Here is a 19,541-nt window from a genome sequence, read left to right as displayed (position 1 = left end):
TAAATGAAAACAGTGCTTCATATGGTGTATTCGTAAAGATTATCATAAAAGGCATAAAACGGAAAACCAAAGGAAAATTTGAGATTGCAAATAAATTTCCAGGAAGAGAGTGTAAAGTGCACACAAGAGCTTTGTGTGTGAAATTAGTTACTTTTGTTATTTTACAGTTGACGATTTACCCTGCTCGGGTCCGCAGCTCGTGGTCCAGTGGCTAGCATTGCTATCTCTGAATCACGGGGTCCCGGGTTCGATTCCCGGCCGGGTTGGGGATTTTCTCTCCCCGGGGACTGGATGTTTGTGTTGTCCTCATTATTCGTGAAAGTGGCTAGACTGGAGTGTGTACAGACTGGGAATGTGTACAAGCACTGATGATTGCACTGTTGAGTGCCCCACAAATTAAACATCACCACCATCACTGCCGCCGCCACCGCCACCACCACCACCACCACCACCACCACCACCATTATCAACATTACCCTGCTCAGCTGACATTCATTGTACAAATAAGGGAAGCAGTAATGTTTCTGGCTACTTCCGTGTGTTTTAAACACCACAATTTTACAGTTACACAGTTACTTTAAAATTTCTATAGAGAGGGAGAAAAAAACTTTGTTTACAGTCACAAAAGGTTCTGCTTCATCACACAGTTTACAGATAACCACACGTAATGCATCATTTCACCAAATACTGGTAAACAAATGAGCAAGGGCGTAGCTAGCATTGTCCCTGACAACCAATTTTACCAGCAAAGGGAACCTATTGTTTACTTGCAGGTGCCGAGGACTGTTCAAATATCAAAATGAAACTAAGTCCTGTACACTCCGTACAGTAACGTGGGTTATTCGTGAGAATGACCTACGTTCCACTGAAGATGCACATGCTGGCAAAAGGTTGGTGTGCTTTTTATAAACATATTACATTTTTAGAATAATTGACGGTGCGTACCCCAATCTGTGATGTCCGGTGCCTATGCAGTGGCGTAACACAGCAGGGGCAAGGTGCAGCGCGGACAGCGATATTTATGCCTCGGTGACGCCGCTCGAAGGTGTCGCGAACACCCTAGAGAAAACAGACGTACTACAATGTAAACACACGTGACGAACGAAGACTGTAAATCTTATATCTTAAGTTGAGCTTGCTGTGTTCAGACATACTGAATTACATATTTGAAGTTACGGGTTATTGATAATTGGATCTGACTTCAAAACTGATGTAAATAGTCAAAACAATACAGCACATTATCACTGAAGATGTGTTCATCATTCGGTAGCTGGAATAATGAGATGTCTTTACAGCACTGCCCCGCTCGGAGACAAAGTCGAGAAGAATAAATTTGCAAACAGTCGTGGTAAGGAGTAGGCAGACAGAGAGAATGAAACAAAAAAAGACAACCGTACTGAAAGAAGAACAGTAAAAGGTAGCTCAGACCAGATCAAACCGACAGATCTGCCACGCAGTGTTCCCTACTCATTGCGTTACAGTCGAGTCGCCATATACATTCACGAAAGGGAAGTGCCACAACTTCAACTACAACTACAACTATTCTTCGAAAGTTATTTGCAGAGCTCTCACGGTTGCTGTCAAATACAGACCTTTCTTGGAAATTCATTCACAATCCCAAATTTACCTTTGTCTTTCCTTTTGATGACACTTTCAAAAACATTAATAAATACAATACACGGAGTATTATTTTGATTTATCTTCATAAAAAAAACTAAAAATAAATTTTCCACAAAGGGACTTGACAGCACGACCCTCAAATTACCGTTCGGTACTCTTTCTGCGCATCGACGGCCACCTGGAAACCATAAATGACAACCGCCTCACCCGATCCGGGCCAAAAATGCTATTCTTTCTAAATGCTTGACTATCTGGAGCTCCTACTTCTGGCCAAACCCTGCATATACCAGCAATTTGGACGAAACTGGTGGTCAGCTGGGGGCCAAACTGGTCACGTGGACACGGTTGCATACACGCCCCTCCCAGTTCCCTCAAAACCCACAAATCTTATTTCTGTCACATCTCTCCAAGAACCTAGGAGCCACAGTTTGTAGGTAGTTGTCAGCTGGTGACGGCCACGTGGAACCACTACAGGGCAGATCTCCAATGTTTCGCAAGTCACAATGGTCCTCAAACGTCCATCACAGTGGGGTATGACAACACATTGGCAACTTTCAGAGACAAATACCCTCCCTGCCCAAAAGTGCCAACACACTCCCAATCTGAGTTCAAAATTGTTCGAGGCGTGCTAACAACTCGCCAGGCTACACAAGCACCACTGTCCCATTCACTGTCAGAGACACAGCTCGCTTTACTTGACTGCATTGAGAATGTATGTTAATTGTTACCTCCACTAATTAGGCATCTGTACGTAGCAGTATCCCGTCATCAAATGCGTGCAGAAAATAGGTTTCCAATCACAAAAGCTCTAATGACCCAAGTCATGAGGATAGTGCAGAACTGTCTCAGGGTGTCTCTCTACTCCCAACAAAACGCTGTAATTGCTTGGAGCAAGTTACACCAAATCTATAACACACTAGCAAATACTGCAATTCTTCGCAATTGCTAAATAGGTATGTGAATTGCATATACTTCCTAAACGCCTTGCCCCCCCCCCCTCCTTTTTCGCATCTTCTCATCCCCCTCTCCCTCCATTCATCTCCTCCTCCCCACTCCCTCTGTGAATAACCCCCACCCCCCTCCCCCCTCATAATTTCTTCAAACTTTCTATGTGCATTTCTGTCTGGATAGTCAACAGAATATCGTGTAAAAATTTGAAGTAACTTGGTCAAGAAACTTTCAAGATTTGTGGTAACTACACTTTCCCACTATATATTACAAAAATCCATAGCCTGTGTCTACTTGAATGTTCATTAGACTGTCAAGCTGATCTTTTGTTACAAAAACATGTGACAGCAGAACTGTCAAACTGAACACAAATTTATTTTTTATTTTCTTTTTCATACAAAAAACACCACTAGCAAACACACGCAAACACACACACACACACACACACACACACACACACACACACACTATACAGGGTGGTCCACTGATAGTGACTGGGCCAAATATCTCATGAAGTAAGTATCAAACAAAAAACTACAAAGAACAAAACTCGTCTAGCTTGAAGGGGGAAACCAGATGGCGCTATGGTTGACCCGCTAGATGCCACTGCCATAGGTCAAATGGATATCAACTGTGTCTGTGTGTGTGTGTGTGTGTGTGTGCTTTAAAAAAAAATAGGAACCCCCATTTTTTATTATATATTCGTGTAGTACGTAAAGGAATATGAATGTTTTAGTTGGACCAATTTTTTCGCTTTGTGATAGATGGCGCTGTAATAGTCACAAACATATAAGTACATGGTATCCCGTAACATTCCGTCAGTGCGTACGGTATTTGCTTCATGATACATTACCCGTGTTAAAATGGACCGTTTACCAATTGCGGTAAAGGTCGATATCGTGTTGATGTATGGATATTTTGATCAAAATGCCCAACGGGCGTGTGCTATGTAAGCTGCTCGGTATCCTGGACGATATCATCCAAGTGTCCGGACCATTAGCCAGATAGACAGGTTATTTAAGGAAACAGGAAGTGTTGAGCCACATGTGAAACGTCAACCACAATCTGCAACAAATGATGATGCCCAAGTAGGTGTTTTAGCTTATGTCGCGGCTATTCCGCACATCAGTAGCAGACAAATTGTGTGAGAATCAAGAATCTCAAAAACGTCGGGGCTGAGAATGCTACATCAACATCGACTGCACCCGTACCATATTTCTATGCACCAGGAATTCCATGGCGATGACTCTGAACATCGTGTGCAGTTCTGCCACTGGGCACAAGAGAAATTACGGGACGATGACAGATTTTTTGCACAGAGCGTCATTCACCATCAGCGGTAACGTAAACCGGCATAATATGCACTACTAGGCAACAGAAAATCCACGAGGGCTGCGACAAGTGGAACATCAGCGACCTTGGCGGGTTAATGTATCGTGCGGCATTATGGGAGGAATGACAATTGGCCCCCATTTTATCAATGGCAATCTAAATGGTGCAATGTATACTGATTTCCTACGTAATGTTCTACTGATGTTACTACAAGGTGTTTCACTGCATGGCAGAATGGCGATGTACTTCCAACATGATGGATGTCCGGCACATAGCTCGCGTGTGGTTGAAGCGGTATTGAACAACATATTTCATGACAGGTGGATTGGTTGTGGCCTGCACATTCACCGGATCTGACGTCCCTCCGATTTCTTTCTGTGGGGAAATCTGAAGGATATTTGCTATCGTGATCCACTGACAACGCCTGACAACATGCTTCAGCGCATTGTCAATGCGTGTGCGAACATTACGGAGGGCAAACTACTCGCTGTTGAGAGGAATGTCGTTACTCATATTGCCATACGCATTGAGGTTGACAGACATCATTTTGAGCATTTATTGCATTAATGTGGTATTTACAGGTAATCATGCTGCAACAGAATTCGTTCACAGAAATGATAAGTTCACAAAGATACATGTATCACATTGGAACTACCGAAATAAAATATTCAAAAGTACCTACATTCTGCATTTTAATTTAAGAAACCTACCTGTTACCAATTGTTCATCTAAAATTGTGGCGTATGTTTGTGACTAAATGGTGCTATTCAATCTGTATACTGAGGAAGCAGTAAAGGAAACAAAAGAAAAGTTTGGAGTAGGTATTAAAATCCACGGAGAAGAAATAAAAACTTTGAGGTTCACCGATGACATTGCAATTCTGTCAGAGACAGCAAAGAACCTGGAATGGCAGTTGAACGGAACGGACAGTGTCTTGAAAGGAGGATATAAGATGAACATCAACAAAAGCAAAACAAGGATAATGGAATGTGGTCGAATTAAATGAGGTGATGCTGAGGGAATTAGATTAGCAAATGAGGTGCTTAAAGTAGTAAAGGAGTTTTGCTATTTGGAGAGCAAAATAACTGATGATGGTCGAAGAAAAGAGGATATAAAATGTAGACTGGCAATGGCAAAGAAAGCGTTTCTGAAGGAGAGAAATTTGTTAATATCGAATGTAGATTTAAGTGTCAGGAAGTCGTTTCTAAAAGTATTTGTATGGAGTGTAGCCATGCACGGAAGTGAAATGTGGACAATAAATAGTTTAGACAAGAAGAGAATAGAAGCTTTCGAAATGTGGTGCTACAGAAGAATGCTGAAGATTAGATGGGTAGATCACATAACTAATGAGGAGGTATTGAAGATATTTGGGGAGAAGAGGATTTCGTGGCACAACTTGACTAGAAGAAGGGATCAGTTGGTAGGATATGTTCTGAGGCATCAAGGGATCACCAATTTAGTATTGGAGGGCAGTGTGGAGGGTAAAAATCGTAGCAGGAGACCAAGAGATGAATACACTAAGCAGATTCAGATGGACATAGGTTGCAGTAGGTACTGGGAGATGAAGAAGCTTGCACAGGATAGGGCAGCATGGAGAGCTGCATCAAACCAGTCTCAGGACTGAAGACCACTACAACAACAACAACTTTTGTGATGTTAATATCAGGATCCACGACCACAGAGATGTGCTCCACAATCTAGTCCTAAACGACCAGACACGTAAAATAAAAGTAAGCAAATCGATACGAATTCAGAACCATATAGCCGTAAGACTTACGACATCGACAGCCAGAAGGCGCACAATTGTGAACCGCTCCCACTCAGTCGCTCTCGGTCTCGTCGTCTTCCGTGATCGAGTCCTCGCTCTCATCACCGCTGTCGGGCGTGCCGGGGTTCAGAATGACGTCGTCGACAGCTCGCTCCGCGACACCGTCGCGCCTCCAGTAGTCCTCCTCGACGGCCCGCACCTTCCCGCAGTAGCCTTCCCAGTCTGTGGCAGTAACTCTCTGGAAGGCGGCGGTCACGACCTTCTGCAGCTTGGCGAACGATAGCCCCGGGGCCGTGTGCTGTCGGACGTACTTTACAACTTTTTCCCACGCCAGGTCGGCTGCACTCAGTCCGCGGACGTTCGGCGGCAGTCGGACCACCGAGTGGCCCCGTACGGAAGCCATCTGGTCGACAATGTAGTCCTTCCGAGAGCCGCCGTTTGCCCGAATCAACTCCCACAGCACGTACTTCATCATCGTCTCGTCGCACGCGACACCCCTCCTGCGCAGCCACGTCACCATGTGCGACTTCGGATCGTAAACGCAGGGCGCCGGGTCGGCCCGCCTGCAGTGGTGCGGGGCACCGTCCACCACGACGGCAGACTCCGGCGGGAGGTTCGGGAGCACGCCCGTCTCGAACCACTTCTCGAAGTCGGCGGTGCCGGTCCAATTCTTCGCGGACCCGACGCGGAACGACAGCTGGGCCTCTCTGACGAACCCCTTCCGGGATCCGACGCTCCGGACGACCAGCGCACCGCCGCCGCCCGCCGCTCTTCCGTCCCTGCACTTGCCGCAGTTCAGACCCGTGTCGATCCACGACTCGTCCAGGTAGAAGATTTCCCTGCCGACTTCCCTCGTGTGCTTCATCCGCACGATGAAACGCGAGCGCCACCGCACCAGACTGAACCGTTCCAGTAAGAAGGTCCGCCCGTCCTCTTCTTCGACCTTCCTCCAGACGAACCCCATCGATTTCAACCTCTTCCTCAGAGCGGCGCTCTCACACTCCAGGCCCGTCTTCTCTCGCAGGGCGGACACGAGCTTCCCCAGCGTGGGCACCGCTTTCCGCACCGTGTAGAACTCCTCGATCGTCTCCCTCAAGACTCGCTCGTCAAAGTTGTCAATTTTCTCATCATTCAATTTCCTAATTGAAACAGAAGAGAGAAATTGTTACAACACTGGGCACTGCACAATGTACTGATTTTTTGTATGAAGAATTATAAAAGTTTTTAGAAAGTATAGCTGTTCTCATTTAGGAGTACAAGTCAAAAGGTAAGTTGCAATCTTTTACGTTTTTTAGTATGTATGTCAGCACGAGGGCATGCAATTTGTATTATTATCAGTTCTGACTTATTACCAAGTCACCATTAGACATAACGAGCTGGAACCGTCCCAACTGCTACGACTGCACTCATTTTAATATTTGAATCTTTTCTTTCCACTCATTATTCACTTTTCTTACAGATACCTAAGTGATATATACATAACATTATGTAACATACTGATAAATACGCTGTCCAGTGACATTAATGTGACCAATACATATGTTAGACATCAACGTGCATTGAAGTGTAAGATGCCACCGGGTAAAAGTGTACAAATTGCCGATACCGCAGTTCCAACGAATTTCGAGCGTAATAAGTGCAAAATATGTTCGAAAAGAGTTATTCGAGGTATTCTGTGTATTAACTGTAATTACTGGTATCACGAAAAATGCGTCAAAGTTAACCTGAAATACTTTAACAGTGAAGAACAGTGGACATGCCGCCAGTGCATCATACAAGCAACTGAATCCAAAGTGAACAGTACTCTAAAAACGCAGGATCACATAATTACGTCGTTGAAACAAGAAATAATGGACCTCAACCTGAAGCTTGAAAGCCTACTGGTGAAGTATCATGAACTATTAGTGAAGTGTAATGAACTTGAGGTGGCAGTAACCAATAAAACCACGAACAATGAACTCGTTATCTGCGCGCCGAACGTAAATATCGGTAACAAAAACTGGCATCTGACGGGAAAACGTACTACGAGAAATAGTCAAGCCGTAAATCGTGCTCAGAATGCAATGCTCAGAAATCGTGTGTTGTCTAGTGCCACGTGTGATCATAGCCCTGTAAAATCTGCACGTAAACAAACTGCAATGGAAAACAAAGCTAATGTGGGGGTATGCCTACGTGAAATGGATCCAGAAAGTGATTTTAAAAGTGTAACTACTGATAACCGCCGGGTGCAAGATGCTAGCAAGGTCAATTTACAGTCAAACTTTGCACAATATCTTACGCAAAAATTAACCTAAAGTGAACAATCCGCCACAAAGTGTACGAATAATCCGCCGACGAACATAATCTCTCAAGCACCAATATATGTGCAGGACAAAAATGAAAGAAATTCCAGAACGTTACATAGCAAGAAAATCTCGGAAAAAATGAAAGTACTAATATTAAGTGACAGTCATGGAAGAGACTGTGCTCAAATACTGCCAGACAAACTAGGGCCCTCATACCAGGTAAAAAGCATAGTAAAACCTGGCACCCCACTAAAAGAAGTGATAAAAAACGCAGAATACATAGACAAACCTCTCGATCTAATGTTGAAGCATGTGGTAGAGCCATTGGAACCAATACTCGCTCTAAGTCACAAAATGAATATCATTATCCATCCTATACCCAGGAGATATGATGTTCAAAATTTAAATAGTAAAATTAATACTACAAACCTCCACCTGATACAGGCTCTGAATGTAGCTAAACATGCGTACAAAAAAAGAATTGCTGTGAACTTTGAAATAGAGAGACCAGCCAGAAACCACTTCACAACACATGGCTTACACCTAAACAAATGTAGCAAGGAGATTATCTGCAAGAGACTGGCCTTCCTGATAACTATGGGGGACAATAAGAAACCAAAAGTCAGAAACCATAAACAGACGCTAATAAGCAATTGGATAAAGACAAACAAGATGGGAAATAAAAAGAGTAATAGTGGCCATACTGTGCAAACTACACTAGACAAATGGGTCACAGAGACGAAACACAAACCCCCTGACCCCTCAAAAAGGTCAGTAACCTGAAAGGATCAGTAATGTGATGGTGAACATTGTCGAGACGGTGAACATTGTCGAGACATCCCTCCAAAATGTCAATGTGATGCCTCAACAGTGTGAAGTGCATGTGGATACTTTTCAGGCCCACCTGGAAGATGAGACGGCTGCCAAGAACGACCAACAGAACCAGCACAGCTCAGAAGTCAACATACCTGGAATACAGCACAATTTAAACTAAAGGTCAGTGACACAGTAAATATGACTTCGAGCCCCCTGAGTAAACCCCACTCAGACCTGAAAATCTAGTATAAAAATGTCCAATCCTTGAGAAACAAAACTGATGACTTAAGCATTTTGCTGACCAGTGAACTCAGTGATATCTCAGTAGTATGCCTAGCAGAGCACTGGCTCTGCACTGATGTGGTTAAGCTAATCTCACTACCCAACTTCAAATTGTGTGAACACTACTCCAGATCAAATGATTGACATGGTGGGGTTGCCATCTTCATCAAACAACACATTGAATACAGCCCACTTCCTACCCTAAAGGAAATAGGAACAGATAAGATCTTTGAATGTGCAGCCATAAAGCTTACAGATCTAAATCTAATTGTAACTACAATTTACCGTCCCCTCTCCAGTAGTATTAATGATTTTCTGTTACAAATGGACTTGTTTCTATCCAAAATAAGTCAGAGGAAACAGAATGTGATTATATGTGGTGACTTTAATATAGACTTTCTCACCCACAACAGAAACAGGGAAACATTGATTAACATTGCAAAAACTTATAATCTGCATGGCCTTGTAAATGAGCCCACTAGAATAACACCCACATCCAAGACAGCTCTAGATCAAATTTTTGCAAATAGAAATAAACTTAACCCAACTCTAGAAGTATACAATGCAGGATTCAGCGACCACCAAGCTGTCATTCCAAAGGTCGATGTTAGCAAAGATATCTCAAACCCAGTCCCACCTAAAACTTTACGAAGGTTTTTCACCCAAGAGAACTTGAACAAGCTAAATGCCCTCCTTAGTAAAGAAAAGTGGACAGAGATGTACACAGACAATGATGTCAACATGAAATTCAACATATTTCTTGACAAAATGATCCACCACTTTGAAGCGGCCTTTCCGCAAAAACCAGTAAGAATAAATAATAATAATAATAATAATAGAAACAAGAGTTGGATTACACCAGCTATAAAAATCTCTTGCAAACATAAAAGAATACTCCACATGTTATGTAAACAAAGTAGTGACTCCCCCCAACTAACAGAATACTATAAAAACTACACATGTATCCTAAGAAAAGTGATAAGACAAGCAAAAAGGATGCAGAATGAGGAGTACATTGACAAATCCAGCAATAAAGTAAAAGCAATGTGGAATGTCATAAAAAGGGAAAGTGGGGAAATGAAAGCTTCACACACGAACATAGAAATCAAACTCAACAATGAATCTATATCTAATCCCAAAGTTGTGGTGAACTCATTCAACAATTTCTTTACAAGCATAGCTGAAAAACTGGTCCAAAATAATCCTAACACAAATTACCAACCAGCAAACCAAAAATATCACACATGTGCAGAGTCAATTTTCATTACCAAAGTCACTGAAAATGATGTTGCAAAAGCCCTCAGAGAGTTAAAAAAATTCATATTCAGCTGGAATTGATGGTATCCCAGCAGCTGTAGTCAAAAATTGTGAACACACAATTGGTGAACCATTAACTCACCTCTGTGACTGTTCTTCCCTGAAGCTCTGAAACTTTCTAAAGTAATTCCTGTCTTCAAAAAAGGAGATAATAAAGATATGAATAACTACAGGCCTATATCAATCTCATCCTGCTTTTCTAAAGTTTTTGAAAAAATAATGTCCAAAAAAATGATGGACTTCATTGAAAAAAAAAAAAAGATTTACTAAGTTTAGCTCAACATGGGTTCAGAAGCAACAAATCTACTGAAACTGCAGTATATGAATGCATAAATACGCTTTAAGAACTGTTAGATAGAAAACAGGCATATTTCTGGATCTGTCAAAGGCTTTTGACACTGTTGACCACAAAATATTACTGGAAAAATTAGAACATTACAGTATCAGAGGAATTGCAAACAGCTGGACTGCTACATTCCTAACTAATCGGATGCAGAGTGTCAGCATGAAATATACTAATAGAGAAAGCAACTCAATAACCGAAATACTATCAAGTAATAAAACTGTAAAGCAAGGTGTTCCACAGGGCTCAGTATTGGGACCCCTACTTTTCCTCCTGTATATTAATGACTTGAGCCTGAATGTTGATGCACACAAAACAATAATATTTGCTGATGACACAACTGTACTCCTCAAAGCGGAGAATACAGAGGCTGTGCAAAAAGCTGTGAACTTGGCTACTGATCAACTCAGCAACTGGGCAAAAATCAACAGATTAACTATCAACACCAAAAAGACAGCTTCCATGAACTTCCACACAACACAAAACGGAAATTCCTCTCAGCCATTTGTCACTATAAATAACCAGTCAATAGATACTGACACTTTTTTCAAATTCCTAGGTCTGTGGGTTCAAGATAACCTGAAATGTAATACACATACAGGAAAGTTAAATGCCAGGATTTGTACTGGCTGTTATGCATTGAGTGTACTGAAAACATGTGCTAGCCTGAAAACATTAACCAGTGCATACTACACTTACATACAAGCCCACCTAAAATATGGTGTAATATTCTGGGGAAATTCTCCAACTGCTCTGAGCACATTCAGAATCCAGAAGAGAGCAATGAGGATTATTACTGGGAGCAAACCCAGAGACTCCTGCAAACCCATCTTCAGAAAGTTGGAAATCCTTACACTGCCTTGCCTCTACATTCTTGAGACTAAAATTTTTCAGAAAACACATAGTGCCAATTGATTCAAAAATGGCTCTAAGCACCATGGGACTTAACATCTGAGGTCATCAGTCCCCTAGACTTAGAAACTACTTAAACCTAACTAACCGAAGGACATCACACACATCCATGCCCGAGGCAGGATTCGAACCTGCAACCGTAGCAGTAGCGTGGTTCCAGACTGAAGCGCCTAGAACCGTTCGGCCACAACGGCCGGCAATGCCAACTGACCCCAGAGTCGTAAAAAATAATGAAATACATGAACACAACACCAGGAAAAACGCAAACCTGCATGTTATACGTACAAACACTCAACTGTGTAAAAAGGGAGTTTTCCACACGGGCCTCCAACTGCTCAACAATCTTCCCACTAGTATTAAGTCCATCGATGACAACATAAAATTTAGCAAAGCCGTGAAGTCATATTTGTTGTGTCACTGTTTTTACTCTGTAAATGAATACTTAGAACAGTAATCTTGCTGTTTGCGTTAAATTGACAACATTGAGCAATATAATACATTAGGATACTATAGGCCTATGTTAATATATGTTAACAATGTTAAATGATATTTTCTGACATCTGCAACACACTGTGTACCATCAGATCACATGGAATAAATAAATAAATAAATAAAAACCATTCACAGAAGGCAAGGGGAAGAACTAGCAGTGGAGTGGAGCTCTGAAAACAAACAGTGAAGTCATTATTGTAATGCAGAAATGGAACGATTTATCTTATGTCCAAAAGGACATGATCACTGACACTTTAGCCAGGGGAGGGCAGGAAGTATTTCCAAAATGGCTGAGTTTGTCAACTGTTTGTATGCCACTGATGCTGAGGTAACTGTAGTGCACCACGGGCCACAGATAACACGGATGTACGACGGGTGCGGAGACGTGTAGACGTGCAACTCTTGAGCAACTGAACTCCCTGGATGAACGGAGGAGTTATTGACAGTGTCTCCTCAATGACCACTCGGCAAATGTTGCTGCATACGGGCCTCCAAAGCAGGCACCCGGTTCGTGCACACACGGTGACTGCCGTTTGTCGGCAATGCAGCCCGGAATTTGCACACTCACGCCACAACTGACATCCACTGACTGGCAAGAGATGGAAATTTTGGACGAATCACATTTTGTGCCCCATCAGACGGACGGTCATCGGCACGTGTGACCCTGCAGCAATCGTCGGAAGGGTCCGGGCCGAAAGAGGAAGCGTTATTAGTCTGGGAAACGTTTTTTGTGGTATTCCCTAGAGGATCTTGTCATTCTGGAAGGCACAACGCAAGTACGTATCTATCCTCGGGGACCGTGACCACCCCTCTGTGCAGTTTACTTTTCCTTGGCTCGATGGCATCTACCAGCAGGACAACGCAACATGTCACACAGCTTACATTTCCAGATGCCGAGTTTGTCTTATTTGCAGATGATACAAACTTTGCAATAAATAGTAAATCAAATATAAATTTAGAAAGGCCAGCTAATCAAATTTTTACTAACATTAATAAGTGGTTCATAGTCAATTCACTGTCAAACTTTGAAAAGACCCACTATATGCAGTTCAGAACTTCCAAGAGGTGTCCTAGTGTGTGTATAAAATATGACAACATGGAAACAGGGGATGCTGAGAGTGTAAAATGCAATAAATAGTAAATCAAATATAAATTTAGAAAGGCCAGCTAATCAAATTTTTACTGACATTAATAAGTGGTTCATAGTCAATTCACTGTCAAACTTTGAAAAGACCCACTATATGCAGCTCAGAACTTCCAAGAGGTGTCCTAGTGTGTGTATAAAATATGACAACATGGAAATAGTGGAAGCTGGGAGTGTAAAATTCTTGGGATTACAACTTGATAATAAATTCAGTTGGGAGCAACAAACTAACGAACTGCTAAAGTGCCGAAACGAGTCTGTGTTTGCAATGCGAATGATGTCAGACATAGGAGATATAAATATATAAAAAAAGGCACAGTTTGCTTATTTTCACTCCATTATGTCATATGGTATCATATTTTGGGGTAACTCCACAAACCAAGAAAAATTTTTTAGAGCACAGAAGCGTATAAGAAGAGTAATGTGTAGTGTAAATCCGAGAACATCATGTCGAAACCTATTCAAAGAATTGCACAGACTAACCACAGCTTCTCAGTATATTTATTCCTTAATGAAGTTGGTTGTAAATAATACATCTTTTTTCCAACTAACTGCTTATTAGACAGTAGCAATAACAGGAATAAGAACAATACATAAAGATTTAAAATCACTTACTCTTGCCCACAAAGGAGTCCAGTATTCAGCAACGCATATTTTCAATAAGTTACCAGCAACCATTAATAGTTTAGTTTCAGACAAGGCACAATTTAAACATAATTTAAAAGAATTTTTGGTGGCAAGCTCCTCCTATTCAATCCATGAATTTCCCAACAAGTGCAGTAGACCATTTTATTGAAAATTTATTATACTCGAATTTTTGAGAATACTTGGTTGTAACAACCAAGTAAGTACCTACTGTGTCAATGACGGATGTATGGAAAGCAGATGTAAGTCTTAAGTCTGTAAATATTAGAAGTTTAATTTTAAATATTGTACATAATTTGACTGTTCTTAACTGAGGATCACTGAAATGAATAATTTACTTTTTGACAATACTTGGTAGTAATAGCCAAGTAACTAGCTATTGCGTGAACGATGGATTTAATGAAAGCATATGTAAGTATTATACCTGTAAATATTAGAAGTTTAATTTTAATTCGTGTACATAATTTTACTGTTTCTTGGCTGAAAAACTCAAGTTTTTCTAATTACATTTTTGTAATGTGTGTATCTGACATGTTCCACACCCAGGAGGATCCCCTCTTTTGTGGGTCTATGGAATGAATAATTAATCTAATCTAATCTCTAATCTCACAGTGTACACGGGCAGTTTGACAAGCTCGAAGATGAGTTTACCGTACTCTGCTGACCACAAATCTCCCCTGGTTTAAACATAATCGCGAATCAGTCGGACTGCCTCGATCAGGCTTTTGCCGTCGTGGATCCTGAACCGAGCAACGTAGTGCAGCTGGTCACAGCACTCCAGTAGACACAGCTCCAAATCTCCATCAGTAACTTCCAGATAACCACTGTCTCTCTTCTGCACATCTAACAGCGGTCTGTGCTGCCCAAGGTGGGTGTTCAGCTTTTTGACAGGTGGTCACATTAATATGTGACTGGATAGTGTATTTCAAGTCAGCTATTGGGCTGAGTTTTGTTTCAATATATTGTCTAGATGATTATTTTTGAATAATCTGATTCCATTAATGTACACAGTTTTCACAATACCACTGTTAATTAGAAGGTAAGACTAACTCGTCCCGATTTCCCAGTAATGTACCAAAATTCTCATAAATATAATTAACTTATGAGATAATTGACACTGGAAGTCCAGACTGTCATACTTTCTTTTTCTTTTTCCCAAATTTCACTTTTGTGGTTGTTAGATTCTGACTTGCCACTGTACTTTTGTTGCTTTATTTTTTCCAAATCTGATGACACAACTCACTAATTAATTCAGCTGCTAAGCAACAGGAATTTGCATTAATGATTACAAATCAAAAGATAACTGCCATTCTTCTAATTGAGGTATCCCCGATGCTGGTGCATAATACGGTTCCTTGTGCTTCTTCAATTTACTAGACTGCATCCTACTGCATAAATCAAACTACAGTCAAGATTCATAGTCCTTCAAAATAAGAGACTCTTAAATTTAATCAACTCTTCAAAACACTATGTAGTTTCTGAGACAACATACACATGCCAGTCTTTAAATAATAAAAGAATGACACTCGGTCTGCGATTGGAAAGTAACTGTGTAACATCTATGCAGCTCAATACCGGCACACCGGCAAACGTAATACCTCCACATAATTCTCACGAGTAAAGTTCGTATTCGGAAAGCAAATGTCAAACGTGTAACTGTAACAGTTCCATAAACTTTCAAAGTGGACTTTTCATCGTGCTGTCGACTTTTTATACGACAAAAACATTTGCACTGTGGTTATTATGACGTACTGCCACTGTGTCAAACCTTCAATGTATTCACTGACCATAGCATCACTTCACTGTGATAGTGATGTGAAACTGGACCTGGTCATTCCATAATTTACAATGAAAATAAATAATGGAAGATCTAGTTAACTGTAACAATTGTGTTGTGTACATCACATGCACATTCCTAGAAAATACTTTTTGGCTATGTCACCAGGACATTGAGGTACGAGGCACTCGGATTCTGACAAAATTGAGACTACGCGGCAAAAACAGGTAGAAGACAATTGCAACCTGTTTAAAAGGAAGGAGGAAGGGGGACACTTAAACACCACGAGAAACTAAATTAAAAATCAAACTACCCTCAGCACACAGAAACACATACTTAAATTCATTACACAGCAACTCTTCAACTTACAAGTTCATGGCGTTCTTTATCAGTATTGGTGGATCGCCACACTGTGTACCACGATTTGTCACTCTACACGATGTTTTTCCACTGTTCACTCAATCCAATGTTTACGCTCCTTACACCAGGCGAAGCATCGTTTGGCATTTATGACCAAGAAATCCAAGTTTTCTCACCTCCCGCCTAACTGCCAAATTACTTGCAGTGGATCCTGATGCAGTTTGGAATCCCAGTGTCACAGTCTGGATAGATGTCTGCCTGTTACACATCACGACGCTCTCCAACCGTCCCCGGTCTCTGTTAGTGAACAGACGAGGTCAGCCTGTACGCTTTTGTGCTGTACATGTTCCTTCACGTTTCCACTTCACTATCACATCGAAAACAGTGGACCTAGGGATGTTTAGGAGTGCGGAAATCTCAAGTACAGACATATGACACAAGTGACACCCAATCACCATACCACATTCGAAGGCCGTGAGTTCTGCGCAGTGTCCCATTCTGCTCTCTCATGATGTCTAATGACTACCGAGGTCGCTGATATGGAGTACCTGGCAGTAGGTGGCAGCACAGTGCACCTAATACGAAAAACGTATGCTTTTGGGGGCGTCTGGATACTTTTGATCACACTGTGTATCTATACATACAGAGTGTTTTCTTTAACGGGGTCAATACAGGGAAATCAGACCCGCATGAGATACAGGAAAACTGTCTTAGGAACCTTTAGGTGTTTTTCTGTGAAAACTTTTGTGCCATAATCAACTTTCTTATGTGTATTGGATTAGTTCTGGGTAAGAGTCATTTCATTATATTAAGAAAAGAATCGGGACAGCAGCAGTTTTATAAAACTTAACCAAATAAACCAGGACAGGAATGATAAAATCCATGAAAAGCAGTGTTTTGGAATGTTTTATCATCCTAATGATAATGTTAACAGTTTAATCGTGTCATGCACAGACATTCTTGAATCAGTGCAACTATTATTACGGTATATTGATAATTTTGATATTATTGTTGGTAACTTCGTGGCGCTGATGCTATTATCATCACTGATAAGATTGTTGAGTTGACAATAAAAATCACTTTTGTACATTTCTTCAGAGGTTTTCATTGTGTTGTATCGATATAACTGAAGTGGTACAATTGTTATGATTTCCTTCATTTAATTTCTTTCATTCTTTGATTAGCGTAACTATTATTGAAGTCTGTTAAGTAGTAATAATGCCTTGTCTGCAACTTTGTCCATGTGGATCTTGAACCCACAGAAATTTTGAAAAATCCTGAAGCTTATCATCAGTGGGCGAAAAAAAAACTGAAGGTGAAGCTGACAAAAGGGAAAACAATTGATGTGTTCGTAAGCAGTCTTTAATTATCGTAATTTTTTTTTAAAATACAACACTAGAATGTGCCCCTATCCAGGGTCTATTGATAATTCATACTTCAAATATCTGTATCTGTGCTTGCAAACAAATCAATTCTCCACCATTTCGCCATTTTGACAGTTTCACTTTATGTTTTCTGTATCTGTTTTCCTCACCTGCAGCTATTTCAGATGGAGTGGGGCGGGTAGTGGCAGAACAAAAGAGGAACGAGGCAGGAAGGGGGAGTGATAGCAGAGTAGGAGTGCGGGAAAATGCAGTAGCTCTCTTTCGGGAACATGCAGGGAAGTGGCGGGAATGTGACGGTGAGCTGCTAAGAGCAGCATCCGGAGGCTGTGGTGGTGGGAAGGATGGAGGAGAGAAGCAAAGGAGGGTAGGGGATTAAAGATGATGACAGGCAGAAGTTATCCGAGTTCCAAATGAGATGACTGGAGGAATCGTGTGCTTGTCACAGGGGTGTGTGTAGAACATTGATTGAGTCAGTCTCTCTCTCTCTCTCTCTCTCTCTCTCTCTCTTTCTCTCTCTCTCTCTCCACCCCCCCCCCCCCCTGCCCACTCTTTATCAAAGAATGACATGTCCCCTCCCTGTGGATTTCCAGACTTCCATCACTGATCAACTACTCCAATCCCACCAACTGGCTGGTGCTTTGATCACTGACTCCCGGGCACACCCGGACCACGTATGTCACATTTTGCCTCTTAAACCTCCCACTTTATTCCTATAAACCATAAGACCGTGATAATCTGGCAGGCGCAATAGTGCACCACTCATCAAAAACTTTGCCACGTCTTTAGCTCGGTGCGGTTAGTAGTACAATGCTGCATTCGACTAACTTCAGAACTGTTTTTCGGTGCACCTTGTCAATAACAACTGTCTGCTTCTCACCCAGAAAGCCAATTGCAATGTTATTTTCATGTCAGTATCAATTATTCTTTGTTCACTAGGCCTAAATTTACAATACTTACACCAGCATCAAGTGCTGTGGAGTTTTATCAAATAAAGTCGTTGTACTGTGTCAGTATTCAGCTACTTGTACAACTGTCAAATACAGTGTAGCACAGCACAAAGTTCAAATGTACAGTGAATGTTTTCCAAACTGAGCAAAACTGTATCTAAAACGGCAAAACACACACATATGACATTGTCATCCACCGCATACTCACATATACTGTAATTTTCCCATGGTGTTTAATAAATAACAGTTGCTTGTTTGTATGTGTTAAAATTACAGGTTTTCCTTATACCCACTTTTTAAGCCAGTTTTTTCAAACAGGAAAAATCAATCAATGGAAAATCTAGTATGGAATAATGACATTAGATTGCTACTCACCATACAGTGGAAATGCTGAGTCGCAGATAGTCAGTCTCAGTCTCAGTCTCAGTGTCTCTCTCTCTCTCTCTCTCTCTCTCTCTCTCTCTCTCTCTCTCTCTCTCTCTCTCTCTCTCTCTCCCCCCCTCCCCCTCCCCCACTCTCTCTCATCGCAGATAGGCTCTCTCTCTCTCTCTCTGTCTCTCTCTCTCCACACACACACACACACACACACACACAGCAGGAGACTGGAACGGGGAGGAATGGCAGGGCAGGGGTGGGTGGCGGTAAAGTGTCACTTGTAGGAGCATATACAAATGAGGTGGGAAGAGGTAAGGCACCTAGGTGCAGTCGGAAGTCAGACAGGGAAGGAGAAAAGGAGAAGGGGGAAAAGGAGATAACTAGACGAGGGAAGAAAAGGAGAGAACTAGACAAGGGGAGAAAAGGAGAGAACTAGAGGTGGGGATAAAAGGAGAGAACTAGAGGTGGGGATAAAAGGAGAGAACTAGACGAGAGGAGAAAAGGAGAGAACTAGACGAGGGGATAAAAAGGAGAGAACTAGAATAGGGGAGAAAAGGAGAGAACTAGAGGTGGGGGAACAGGGTGGAGAAAAATTGTGTCACGAAATTTTAACCTTGGATAGCTCACCAGTAGGGACCAAAATTACTAATGTTGTGTAGGTCAACAACCCACCATTTTTAAACTATGGATACACTGCACCACACACTCCTATTGCCCGTGAGATTGCCCTACTGTCGTTCGTCAGTTTATGGGCAGCACTATGGTTGTCGGTTCACACATATAAACCTCCCTC

At 41.7% G+C, this 19,541-nt stretch overlaps 1 protein-coding gene across 1 annotated transcript in view; it reads right to left on the bottom strand.

Moving 5' to 3' along the window:
• The window catches only part of LOC124554026, a 182,602-nt gene that overhangs the window by 10,131 nt on the left and 152,930 nt on the right, over positions 1-19,541 (bottom strand). Inside the window, exon 9 of the mRNA XM_047128052.1 lies at positions 946-1,059. Coding sequence (XP_046984008.1) covers positions 1,020-1,059 — 40 coding nt within the window. The 3' untranslated portion in view covers positions 946-1,019. The remainder of the gene's footprint in view (positions 1-945; positions 1,060-19,541) is intronic.

This window comes from Schistocerca americana, chromosome 11 (assembly GCF_021461395.2).
Source record: "Schistocerca americana isolate TAMUIC-IGC-003095 chromosome 11, iqSchAmer2.1, whole genome shotgun sequence".
Lineage (NCBI taxonomy): Eukaryota > Metazoa > Arthropoda > Insecta > Orthoptera > Acrididae > Schistocerca > Schistocerca americana.
The sequence above is the reverse complement of the archived record's forward strand: the minus strand, read 5'-3'. Positions and strand labels throughout refer to the sequence as shown.